This window comes from Rhinoraja longicauda, chromosome 15, assembly GCF_053455715.1.
Source record: "Rhinoraja longicauda isolate Sanriku21f chromosome 15, sRhiLon1.1, whole genome shotgun sequence".
Lineage (NCBI taxonomy): Eukaryota > Metazoa > Chordata > Chondrichthyes > Rajiformes > Arhynchobatidae > Rhinoraja > Rhinoraja longicauda.
In genome coordinates this window covers 8,179,897-8,193,402 of record NC_135967.1, presented here as the reverse complement: position 1 = coordinate 8,193,402, position 13,506 = coordinate 8,179,897, and the positions used below count along the sequence as shown (strand labels likewise).

Here is a 13,506-nt window from a genome sequence, read left to right as displayed (position 1 = left end):
GGATGGGAACAATCACAATTATTCACACATCAAAAAAAGGAATAAAGTCATTACTGTCAATGGCAATCACAGCTGGATGTACATTAGAAACAAACTGGTCATTTGAGGGAAACAAAAGTGCTGAAGTAACTCAGCGAGCCAGGCTGCATCTCTGCAGAACATGGATACGTGACGTTGTGGGTTGGGACCCTTCTGATTTTGTAAACCTGCATCTGCAGTTCCTTGTTTCTTCATTACTTCTGAGAAGTTATTTTTATTTAAATTTTTGCACATTTCTACTCTTTCTAATGTTTATTTTTATGCTCAGTCATTCACCTGGTATTTTATAACTAAGTTGTTAAACACTTATTACAAGTTAATAATTCAGTGGAAGTTTTTACAACATTGCACTCCATATAATATTTGTTCTCCATTTTAGATAATACAAATAATAACCAATGTTTCAAAAAAGACTCTACACAGCAGTATTTCTTTATCTAAATTTATCGTTTAGGCTTCAAGAATACAGATGTGCTTTTGCAAAGTACATCACTATCACAATGTTTTCTCTTAAAACCGAGACATACCGCGCGCACGGAAGTGGTCCTTCAGCCCACCAAATGCACGCGATCATCAACCACACATTTACGCTAATCCTGCACTAATATAATGCAGTTTAACCATGCCCATATTCTCATTACTCCCCACCCCCTTCCAGGTTTTCCTACACACTAGGGGCGATTTAAAGGCCAATTAACCTACAAACCCACCTGTGGTTGGGATGTGGGAAGAAACCGGAGCAACCGGAAGAAACCCACGCGGTCACAAGAACGGGCAAACTCCACACAATTAGCACCCAAGGTTACGATTGAACCCAGGTTCGGGCGCTGAGGTAGCAGATATACTAGCTGCATCACTGTGTGCCCACATACATATTTGCAATGCAAGTTGAGTAGTTCTGATCATATTTAACGAAGGGCATTTAAACTTGCATCTTATTTTAATCAAAGATTACAATGGCTCCAATAAATACATTAATTTAATGTATTGGATTGTGGATTGCGTATTTGGCAGGTGGGGTAGTGATGGAAATAAGTCCATACGTTATAGGAGCACAAGTAGGCCCATGAACCCATCAAGTTTACTCTGCCATTTAATCTTGGCAGATCTATCTTTCCCGCAACCCCATTCTTCTGCTTTCTCCCCATAATCCTTGACACAATCTCCGCCTTAAAAATACCCAATGACTTGGCCTCCAAAGCCGTCTGGGGTAATGAATTCAACAGATTCACCTCCCACTGACTAAAGAAACCCCTCCTATCCTTTCTATAGGTACATCCTTTTATTCTGAGGCTTGGCTCTCTGCTCCTAGCTACTCCCACTAGTGGAATCATCCTTTCCGCATCCACTCCATTTAGGCCTTTCACTATTCAGTAACTTTCAATAAGAAATCTATAAACAAATTTAAATACATTCAACTGAAAGCTCTTGGCAAAGGAGTTAATCCCCGATGAGATCTGCACAAAACCTACAGAAAAGATAACATTCTGCCATTCTCTCCTGCACTGTGGTACAGTTCCCTGGGTACACAGCTGTTCTGGACTCTTCCAATTGAGCATCAGGCAGCAGCTGAAGCAGCAAGTCCCTGCAGAGGGATGCCACAACCAACCCAATCCCCATCGCACTCTGTAGCTACCAATGCAAATCTCAGTGAAATACAGTCAACAACCCTGGAACAAATTTGCTTTCTGATTGAGACCATAAGGCATAGGAGCAGAATAAGGCCATTCAGCCCATCGAGTCTGCTCCACCATTCAATCATGGCTGATCTATCTTTCCGTCTCAACCCCATTCTCCTGCCTTCTCGTCACTCCTAATCAAGAACCTATGAATCTCCACCTTAAAAATACCCAATGTTTTGATCTCCACTGCTGTCTGTGGCAATAAATTCCACAGATTCACTACCCTCTGGCTAAAGAAATTGCACCTCATCTCAATTTTGAAGTTATGTCTTTTTATTCTGAGTCTGTGCCCTCTAGTTCTACTTTCTCCTATTACTGGGAGCATTCTTTCCACTTCTACTCTATCTAGGGCTTTCGTTATCTGGAAGGTTTGAATGAGTTCCCCTCTCAGCGAGTAGCAGCCCAGAGCCTTCAAACACTGCAAAGGTTACCGGAATCCCTCTCCTATCACCGTCATGGCCGAGATCTCCTCTCGGGACTGGAGATCCAACGCAGGACTTGGCCAAGTCAGATAGGGAAGAAAATCACACCCACAACTGGCTGTGCCATTGGCTTTCATTTACCAGCTTAGTTACTCCACTTTTGTTATGAAGCACTCTAAACTAATGCCCTAGTTATAGAACAACTTACATACCAAAGTAGGTCTTAAAAGATATTTATTTTTGCTGTGATTTCACCAAAATATTAAAGCTGAGCAGCTGACCCTCATTTGGAATACCATCAAGAAGAGTTTTATTCCTATTTTTTTGTGAAAATACAAAGGGCTTATTGACATCCTTGCATTAGACCCCATAAGACATAGGAATAGAATTAGGTTACTTGGACCATCGAGTCTGCTCCGCCACTTGATCATGACTGATCTATCCTTCCCTCTCAACCCCATTCTCCTGTATTTGCCTCGTTGCTCCTCATCTCCATGCTAAAGGTACGTCTTTTTATTCTGAGTGTGCCCTCTGTCTTTGTAATTTTAAGATAACAGGTCCTTTGGCCCATTGAGTCCAGGCCGGCCTGTTCACACTAGGAACAATTTACAGAAGCCAATTAACAGACAAACTTGTACGTCTTAGGATTGTGGGTAGATAATAGAGTACCCGGAAAAAAACACGCAGTCACAGGGAGATCGTACAAACTCTGTACAGACAGCATCTGTAGTCAGGATTAAACCTGGGTGACTGGCGTTGTGAGGCAGCAAGTCTACCGCTGGGCCTCTGCGTCTCTAACTCTCCCACTGCTGTTAATGTCCTTTCTAAGTCCACTCTATTTAGGCCTTTCATTATTCGACAAATCTCCTTTTCCTTCCTTTCACCAAGTTTAGAAATAAATGACATAAAACATAAAGTTAAAAATCAAGCCGCAGTGCGAGTGTAAGGTTCCTACCTGCTTCCACTCATTACGTAACCAGAGTGTTCAAAGGAAGCGATCTGGTCGCTGGTCAGACCGATTTCACCTCTCCGTGGAATCCGCTTCCCGGCTTTCACATACTCAGCCATGGCAGCCCCTTCACCAGGAAGCAGAGCGTGACCGTAACTAGAAGACAAACATGGTTAAGTACATGGACACTGACCTTTATTTATTCCCTTTGAGATCTGGGCAGCATTGACAAGTCCAGCATTTATCACCCACCCATAACCACTCTTGAGAAAGACACAAAAAGCTGGAGTTAAACTAGCATCTGCAGTTCCTCCACACACACCACTCTTGAGAAGGTGGACAACAAGGTCGGTACCGCAGCGCAGCGGTAGAAATGCCACCCTACAGCGTTTTAGTCTGTGGGGATTGCTGATCGGTGGGCTGAAGGCCCTGTTTCTGCACTGCATCTCAAAACTAAACTAAACATATGGATTGGGCGGGACCAATTTTTATTGATAAGATGCAGCATGGAAACAGGCCCATGGGCCCACTGAATCTACACTGACCATCACAGTATTGAGTGTTTTAGTTACTGGGTGCCTGTTACCAGCGGTGTTCCTCAGGTATTGGTGCTGGGACACTTTTGATCTATTTTGTGCGCTCGTATTTTTCCCAGTTTCAGAGATACAGCATGGAACCAGGCTCTTTGGCCCACCGAGTCCACGCTGAGCATCGATCACCCATTCACACTAGTTCGATGCTATCCCACTTTTGCATTAATTCCCTGCACACTCAGGGCAATTTAAAGGCCAATTAACTGCAAAACCACATGTCTTTGGATTGTGGGAGGAAACCAGAGCACCCGGAGAAAACCCACGTGATGGATAGAAAGTTGGTTGACAGACAGAAAGCAAAGAGTGGGGATAAATGGGTCCCTTTCAGAATGGCAGGCAGTGACTAGTGGGGTACCGCAAGGCTCGGTGTTGGGACCGCAGCTATTTACAATATACATCTATGACTTGGATGAAGGGATTAAAAGTACCATTAGCAAATTTGCCGATGATACAAAGCTAGGTGGCAGTGTGAACTGTGAGGAAGATGCTATGAGGTTGCAGGGTGACTTGGACAGGTTGTGTGAGTGGGCGGATGCATGGCAGATGCAGTTTAATGTGGATAAGTGTGAGGTTATCCACTTTGGTGGTAAGAATAGGAAGGCAGATTATTATTTGAATGGTGTCAAGTTAGGAAAAGGGGACGTACAACTTGATCTGGGTGTCTTAGTGCATCAGTCACTGAAAGGAAGCATGCAGGAACAGCAGGCAGTGAAGAAAGCCAATGGAATGTTGGCATTCATAACAAGAGGAGTTGAGTATAGGAGCAAAGAGGTCCTTCTGCAGTTGTACAGGGCCCTAGTGAGACCGCACCTGGAGTACTGTGTGCAGTTTTGGTCTCCAAATTTGAGGAAGGATATTCTTGCTATTGAGGGCGTGCAGCGTAGGTTTACTAGGTTAATTCCCGGAATGGCGGGACTGTCATATGTTGAAAGACTGGAGCGACTAGGTTTGTATACACTGGAATTTAGAAGGATGAGAGGGGATCTTATCGAAACGTATAAGATTATTAAGGGGTTGGACATGTTAGAGGCAGGAAACATGTTCCCAATGTTGGGGGAGTCCAGAACCAGGGGCCACAGTTTAAGAATAAGGGGTAGGCCATTTAGAACAGAGATGAGGAAAAACTTTTTTAGTCAGAGAGTTGTGAATCTGTGGAATTCTCTGCCTCAGAGGGCAGTGGAGGCCAATTCTCTGAATACATTCAAGAGAGAGCTAGATAGAGCTCTTAATGATAGCGGAGTCAGGGGTTATGGGGAGAAAGCAGGAACGGGGTACTGATTGAGAATGATCAGCCATGATCACATTGAATGGCAGTGCTGGCTCGAAGGGCCGAATGGCCTACTCCTGCACCTATTGTCTATTGTGATCACAGGGAGAATGTGCAAACTCCCCAGACAGCACCCCAGGACACCTCCAGAACCCTGGTCTCTGGCGCTGTGAGGCAGTGGTTCTACCAGTTACACACTGTGCCGACTCAAATCTTCCACTGAAACCGCGCAGATCTGGCAATTGGTAAACCAGCGACTAGGCTATTCCTGTGCTATTCTACTCAGCAAACTCCAGGATATCTGGTGGATTCCCAATATGAACGTTCACATTTCCCAGCTCCTGTGTTGGGAAATCTGCCCAGATTCATTGCTATAAATGAAGAACTTGGTTACAGGGAATTGTAAAGGAAGCTCATGCGCCTCAGGCTGTCCGTGTGCTTTGAAGGCTGGCGAGCCTGGGATGTAGAAACATAGAAAATAGGTGCAGGACCAGGCCATTCAGGCCTTTGAGCCAGCACCGCTATTCAATATGATCATGGCTGATCATCCAGAATCAGTACCCTGTTCCTGCTTTCTCTCCATATCTCTTGATTCCGTTAGCCCTAAGAGCTAAATCTAACTCTCTCTTGAATACATCAAGTGAATTGGCCTCCACTGCCTCCTGTGGCAGAGAATTCCACAGATTCACAACTGTCTGAAAAAGTTTTTCCTCATCTCAGTCCTAAATGGCCTACCCCTTATTCTTAAACTGTGACCCCTGGTTCTGAACTCCCCCAACATCAGGAACATTTTTCGTGCATCTAGCCCATCCAATCCCTTAAGAATTTTATATGTTTCTCTATATGTTTCTATGAGATCCAATAAATCACACTGCCTGTCAAAGGTGTTCTGGGTCACAGGAATAAGTTGGGAAGTAAAACCTCAGAGAAAGACTGCATCTGAACCTCACTGGAAGGCACAAGGTGACCAGCAATGCAGGGATTGGGAGAAGATATGGCTTGTTAAATACAAAGCGAGGATAAAATTGACCCAGGGAAACTATCAGTATTATATATTACATTGGGAGAAGGAAGTATTCCAATACTAGGTACAATTTGAAAAACAGATCATGCGCTGAGAATTTATTTCAACTTTATTCCAAAGGAAATATGGTCACTTACTTCAAAGGTGTGTCATCGTCTTGAGCAGACTGCTCCATTGGAGCTTCCGGTCCATATGTGGTGTCCTCCTCCTGTGCACCTTCAAAAGGGAAACGTTTACCAGTTCCTAATTAAACTGCACGTTTAAAAACGGCATACTGTTTATTGAAACAATCGTGTTAATTCTTCATTCAACTCCCACTGCGCTGAAGGAACTCAGCGGGGGGGGGGGGGGCAGCATTTGTGCAGAAACGGATCGGCAACATTTTGGGTCAGGATCCCACCCAAAATGTGATTTGTCCATTCCCTCCACTGATGCTGCACGACCTGCTGAGCTATTCCAGCTGACTGATTGCCATTCCGTTCTTCCTTAGACCATGCTTACCTGTTTTTTCTACCCAGACAGCTTCAAGTGCATTTTCCTCCTCAGACTCTTCACTACTAGATTCAGACACTTTCTCCTTGTTCTTTTTCATTTTCTTTGCCTTCTTCCTGTTGAATTAAGTCCAGAAAAAAAGTTCTTCTACAGCATTTAATTACTAATTACAACTTCCATCTAACGTCAACGCTAAAGCTTTCAAGAAAACAAGATAGCCGTATCAGGTTATCTGCAGCAATTTAATTAGAACACTTTTGCCAATTATTGTATTATCGTGTAATTCAAACATGTATAAATCATAGGTCTCTTAAAAAATACAAATTGTCGATCTGTCCAAAAATGTGCTTAGTTCAGTTTATTGACATGTGTCAGTCAGGTACGGTGAAAAGCTTTTTTTGGTTGCATGTTATCTAGTCAGCAGAAAGACTATACAGGATTACAATCAAGCCGCTCACAGTGTACAGATAGTCCGAGGGTCTCCAATGTGGTAGATGATAGCTTAGGACTGCTCTCTAGTTGTTGATAGGATGATTCAGTTGCCTGATAACAGTTGGGAAGAAACTAAATCCATTCCAAACTGATAAGAAGCTCATTCAACTCGTTTTCACTTCTTTCATTTTCAGCAGCTTTTAATGACAGCTTTAAAGTCCCTTAATGATCTTGCTCCTCCTTGACTGATACTTCAATCTGTCCAATAACAGAAGTAAAGCACAGTGGGAAATATAAATAAAAAGTAAAAATAAGTGGAAATTGAAGAGATGACAGATGCTGGATTCTTGAGCAAAATACAAATTGCTGGAGAAACTTACAAGGCCAAGCAGCATCTGTGGGGGGAAATAAACAGATGCCGTTTCGGGTTGGGACCTTTCGCCAGAGTTTTTCAGTAAAAATAAGTACCAAAAAAATTAATTTGCGTTAGGTTAAGCAGATTAAGGTATTCAGATATAACATAAATGTCTTACTTTTTATGGGATTTATTTTTCTTCTTTTTCTTTTTATCGTAATCTATAAGCATGAAATAAATAAATTCAGTATACAATTAATGTACAGTAAAACTCAAATTGGCAAGCTTGGGACTCTGGTTCTGCCAAAATAACAGGTTTTCAGATTCCTATCAATATGTAAACACACTTTATGAAAAACATGTTGCTTAGTCGCTAGGAATTTTCCACTGAACCCGGGTGAGTTTAATGGGATTAGGATCCACACCAATCACTCTGAATGACCCTTGAAAACTGACCAAGGCCGATGCCAGACCCCTGGTGTACACTCAGTCTACACTCCCGAACCCCTGCTCCTACCACACTCCCCACTTTTACCCAGAATGCTAGTTCTGCATTCTGGAATGATGAACGAATAAGGCGTCAAAGCATCAGAATTGTATTTAAGACACAAGGAACTGCAGCTGCAGATTTACCCCAAAAAAAGACAAATTAGCGGAGTAACTCAGCAGGTTAGGCAGCATCTCTGGAGGCCATGAAGTCTTAAGGATCACGACCCAAAACATCGCCTATGTTCTCCAGAGATGCTGCCTAACCCGCTGAGTTACTCTAGCACTATGTCTTTTTAAAAAGATTTTATTTTACTGTTACAGAATTGTGTGTCATTTGTTGTGTATTTATCTGAGTATTTGAGCCTGTGATGCTGCCACAAGCAAGATATTCATTGTATCTGCATACGACAATAACCTCAACTTGACTAGATTTCTGAATCTCACACAAAATTACCAGTTTTAATTAACTACTTGCAAAAATAATGTTTAAGCAGCAGTCGTGCAATGATTACACTCCCCTTACTACAAACAGAATAAGTATGATTAAGTATTTATCCCACTCTGGAGTGCAGAATTCAAATTCATGTTATTACTGAGACCGCTTATTTTGAAGATAGACACAAAATGCTGGATTAACTCAGCGTGTCAGGGAGCATCTCTGGAGAAAAGGAATAGGTGACACTTTGGGTCGGCAACTTCTGAAGAAGGGTTCGGACCCAAAACATCACCTATTCCTTTTCTCCAGAGACGCTGCCTGATCCGCTGACTTACTCTGGCATTTTGTGTTTATTTTCGGTATAAACCAGCATCTGCAGTTGCTTCCCACCTATTTCTAACACAGTTACATCACCTGACCGTACATCAGCCTCAGCTCTTCCCTTGCTGAAATCACAAATACATTCAAATTACCTTTAGCATCGACTGCTCCATCTCATTTCAGGCCAACCTCCCTGCAAATTTCAGAGCTTTCAAAATGCTATGGCCCGTATTATAACTCGTATCAAATCCCAGTCACCCAGAAGGGCCCCGACCCAAAACGACGTCTGTCCATTCCCTCCACAGATACTGACCGACCCACTGAGTTCCTCCAGCACTTCGTATTTTACTCGAGATTCCAGTATCTGCAGTCCCTTGTGTCTCGAGTCACCCATTAGTCTGTATTGGTTGACAAACACCACCTCCCAGTCAAACTGTGCAATTTAAAAAATATATATTTTTGTTTCCAATTTTCTCCATGGTCTCCTCTCTCTAATCCTTGCCACGCACACTGCTCTGAATTTAATTGCTTGATCATCCGTGGCAGTGTGCACTACTCACAATGTACATTCCCTCTCTCTCACCCAGACCACTGTCACTCCCTCTCTGCAGCCTGTTTCTTTCCTTTCCAATCTGTGTGGCCCAAACACAGAGCAGGAGTGAGTGGGTGAACACACGTACATAGGAAGGACTGATTCTCTGCCAATATCTTACCTGTTAAGTCACTTTCGCTGCCAGAGTCAGATTCACTTTCTTCTGAATGTTTATGCTTTTTCTTTTTTGATTTTTTCTTTTTATTCTTTTTCTTTTTTTTCTTTCTCTTCTTTTTTTCCTCTGTCGGAGAGATCAACAATAACATTTTGTCAGCTATTGAGGGATATAGGTTCAAACGCAGGCTAATGGGACTAGTTTAAATGGACATCTTGGTTGGCTTGGATGAGTTGTGCCACAGGGCTCGTTTCTGTGATGTACGAGCCTTTGAAATGTTGAAGACCATGCGATATTACAGGGTGCATACTTTATGTACACATGCTGAATAATGCTTTGCTTCATACAAAAAGGTACTGAACTCCTTCTAAAGATGATATGCGCTGATTGATCATGGTTATGGGTTTACTCAGATCTCCCGAATTTTACTTCAGTGAGTAGATGTACCAAACTGGCCAAAGCTATGCTCTCTATTGTCGATTTCAGAGATGCACGTGGTAGCAGCTACACTACTGGTAATTCAGGGGGCCAGTAAACAATGTGCGTCCACTCCAGATAGCTGTTCTACTGAATGTATATATTATAGGTGGGCAAAATCAGGCTCATGCAAGCTATGATCTCACAGCTGACTTTTACCATCAAAACTCGTAATGTTGAATTAAACTAAACATTAAAGAACTGTATCCTAGCAAGCAGTTAACACTTCTTGGCTGAGACAATTGCAAGAGGAGCAAGGCTGTGACAAAATCAATGTTAGATCTCGTTGAAACACCGTAAAAACAGATTTGCATATAAACAGATTGCATATAAAACCAGATTTGAATATCCAATAATGTTGAAACAATCTATTTAATTAAGGAAAGTCTGAGTTTCTGTGACAGTTGGATGAATCCAATTTCTCTCCTTGCTACCACAGAATTAGAACACACAAACTAGACGGATGCACCCAAACATGTTGATGTATATCTACAGAAAATGAAAATAAACACTAAGAATGGGCCTTAGTAACTTGCATTGTGATCCTGGATTTGAATTTTTTCTGTCTATTAGTGGCACTAGTTTGCCAACAGCCATGCTTGAAACTGTAAAAATATGCTTCCGACTAACGGACAATTTTCAGTATCCACCACTTGGGCTCCGCTGTAAATTCTTTTTGGAAATATAATTTTATAGTTACCTTCTGCACTGGAATCAGCACTGCTGCTCTTCTCCCCTTGCTCACCCTCCACTGGAGTATGCTCGTCCGAGCTAACAAACAGAAACAAATTCCATGCTAAAATTTCCATCAGCATAAGAATTTATAAACAAGACTTTTAGAATTTAAAATATCAAATCCAAAAATGATGTCCTAATGCTGTTCAGCAATCAGAAAGAACACAATTGGGATCCAAGAGCAAAGAACTGCAACTGCTGGAAATCTGCAATAAAAATGCTTGATGGCACTGGGCCTGTACTCACTGACATTTAGAAGGGTGAGGGGGAACCTCATTGAAACATACTGAATAGTGAAAGGCCTGGACAGAGTGGACGTTGAAGTCTGAAGAAGGGTCCCGACCCGAAACTCACCCATTCCTTCTCTCCAGAGATGCTGCCTGCCCCACTGAGTTACTCCAGCATTTTGTGTCTACCTGCGATTTAAATCAGCATCTGCAGTTCTTTCTTACACACGTGGATGTGGAGAGGATATTTCCATTAGTGGGAGAGTCTAGGACTAGAGGGCACAGCCACAGAATAAAAGGATGTACCTTTAGAAAGGAGGTGAGGAGGAATTTCTTTAGCCAGAGGGTGGTGAATCTGTGGAATTCATTGCCACAGGAGGATGTGGAGGCCGTCATTGGGTATTTATAATGTGGAGATTGACAGGTTCTTGATTAACAAGAATGTCAAAGGTTACAGGGAGAAGGCAGGAGAATGGGATTAAGAGGGAAAGATAGAGCAGCCATGATTGAGTGGCGGAGTAGACGCGATGGGCCGAATCGCCTAATTCTGCTCCTACATTAATGACCTTATGAAAAACAAAATGGTAGAAATACTCAGTTCAGACAGCATCTCTAGAGACAGAAACTGATTAACATTTCAGATCAATGATTTTTCATCAAATGTAGGTTCAGAGAGGACATTAATCTGAAATGTTAACGTTTGTTTCTTTCTTCACAGAATTGCCTCACCTGCTTTGAGATTTATTGATCTGCTCTTTAAAACAGGGTAGAGATATTGCTTAATAAACATCAGTGGACAAAGTTCACTTTTGTATTAAGCAATATTGGTTAGTCTTGGTGAGGTTTCAATAAAAAGCTACACAAGAAAGATTATCTCAAAAGATGATATATAAATGAAAAGTTAATTTGCAAACTCTAAGCACAACTTTAAACTAGTTATATTGGCAAAGGAACTTACTCTACTTCTGGAAATTTTGGAGACAGTCCCCAAATTTCTGGTGCTCCCAGTTCTCCAATTCTTTCTCGCTCCTTTAGACGCCTGGAAGAAACGTGCATAAATCAATCACTTGTTAAGTTTTGTTGAGTAGATTGCTTCAAGTGAATATTGAGAATTTGAACTCCTTTAGATCCTGTTCTCCGGTAGTCATTGCCAACATCTTGTACGTGGCAAGCTATGATTTCAGGCATAATCCTTCATCAGAATTAATGAGTGTGAAATGTTAACTTACCACAGGTTCATAAACAGCACAGCAAGATTTCCCTGTTGGTCTTGGATATTGTTTTAAAGTAGAATATATTTTTGTGCTGATAATTTGGGTAATTAGAGAAAGTCATGTAAAATTGTACAGGGATGTTGTTTGCACAGTTAAACTTTATTAATCCTGCATACTATTGACTATTGACTATTGATACTTGGCACTTTGGGTGTGTCAGACTGCATAATCTCCAGGCTATAGACCCAAAGTGCTGGTATAAGTATGCGGGTCAGGCAGCATCTCTGAAGAAAAAGGATGGGTGACATTTTGGGTCGGGGCTCTTCTTCAAACCCGAAAGTCACCCATCCTTTTTCTCCAGAGATGCTCTCTGACCCGCTGAGGTACTCCAGCATTCTATACTAATTTTCCCGACTTTTGGATGTTTATCTAATTAAAACACCAATACACTTTTCAGAGACGTTTTAGATGTTATCCAGTAATATAATACTTTCCAGAGCTCGCTTTGTTTCAGTGGATGTGGGAGTTGGCACTCTGGTGTGTTAAAGGGACTGGCGGGACTAGACGCCCAGTGTACAAGAGGGAGCACGCGAGTCAGAAGTGGAATCATTGAGATTTCTGAACAATCAGATGGTAGATAATTGAAGTTTTGATGCACATTGTTTCCAGTTGCACTGCAATTTCTTAAGTGCTTTGTAAGCTGTTTTATTTTACCCATCTACGCCACTCTATCAAACCTGACAATTGCAGGAGATATCGGAGTCAGGCGGCACGGACTTGGAGGGCCGAAAAGGCCTGTTTCCGGCTGTATATATATGATATGATAATCCAGAGGATGTGAGGACTCTCACTACATGGCTTTGTGAATTGTATCGCTTTGTAAACTTGTAATGCTTGTCATCAAAATAAAATAGAAAAAGATAAAAACAGAAAAGTAGAAAGCTTCAAAGTTAGAGTAAAAAGCACAACAATTCTCAGAACAATATAATTGAAGGGTCATGCTCGACCTGTATGTAATCCCTCCACAGATGAGTTATTCTAGAACTTTGTCTATTGAATTGAAGAAAAAATGGACAATTAAGATGTGGACAATTGAGATCATATGGAAGGCACACGTTTTTCTTTCTTTTTGATAGAACAGTACAGCAAAGGAAAAGGCTTTTGGCTTTTGACATCTGTGCAGACCAAGACATCAATTTAAACTAATCCCCTCTGCCTGCGCATGGTCCATGTCCCGCTTTCCCCTGCCTGTTCACATGCCTGTTGAAACACCTCTCAAATGCTGCTATAATTTCTGTCTTTGGAGTTCACGTGTCAGTTTGATTTTCATGATGTTTTAGGAAAAAGATATTTCTGGCTGATAAATATAATTCTGGCTGTTAAATAAACCGAAGGCTATTCAATTGCATTGGTGTCCAAACCAAGGAAGAATCACACTGTTACATTGCACCTAGAGATTGAATTACACATGAATACACTCAAAACGCTTGGAAACAACAATGTTAGATTCTGGGTAGACACAAAATGCTGGAGTAACTCAGCTGGACAGGCAGTTGTTCGATGCGGCGTAGACGGAGGGATTGGGAGTAGGGGGATAGAGTCTTTACAGGAAGCAAGGTGGGAAGAAGTGTAGTCTAGATAGCTA

General features: G+C 41.9%; 1 protein-coding gene across 3 annotated transcripts in view; it reads right to left on the bottom strand.

The window, feature by feature from the left end:
* nkap (NFKB activating protein) overlaps positions 1 to 13,506 on the bottom strand; it is a 29,059-nt gene that overhangs the window by 515 nt on the left and 15,038 nt on the right. For all 3 annotated transcript variants that reach the window (XM_078412159.1, XM_078412158.1, XM_078412157.1), the window contains exons 3-9: positions 11,606 to 11,686; positions 10,386 to 10,456; positions 9,215 to 9,334; positions 7,434 to 7,476; positions 6,478 to 6,584; positions 6,114 to 6,192; positions 3,099 to 3,248 (exon numbers count right to left, since the gene is read on the bottom strand). In XM_078412159.1, the coding sequence (XP_078268285.1) occupies positions 3,099 to 3,248; positions 6,114 to 6,192; positions 6,478 to 6,584; positions 7,434 to 7,476; positions 9,215 to 9,334; positions 10,386 to 10,456; positions 11,606 to 11,686 (651 nt within the window). The remainder of the gene's footprint in view (positions 1 to 3,098; positions 3,249 to 6,113; positions 6,193 to 6,477; positions 6,585 to 7,433; positions 7,477 to 9,214; positions 9,335 to 10,385; positions 10,457 to 11,605; positions 11,687 to 13,506) is intronic.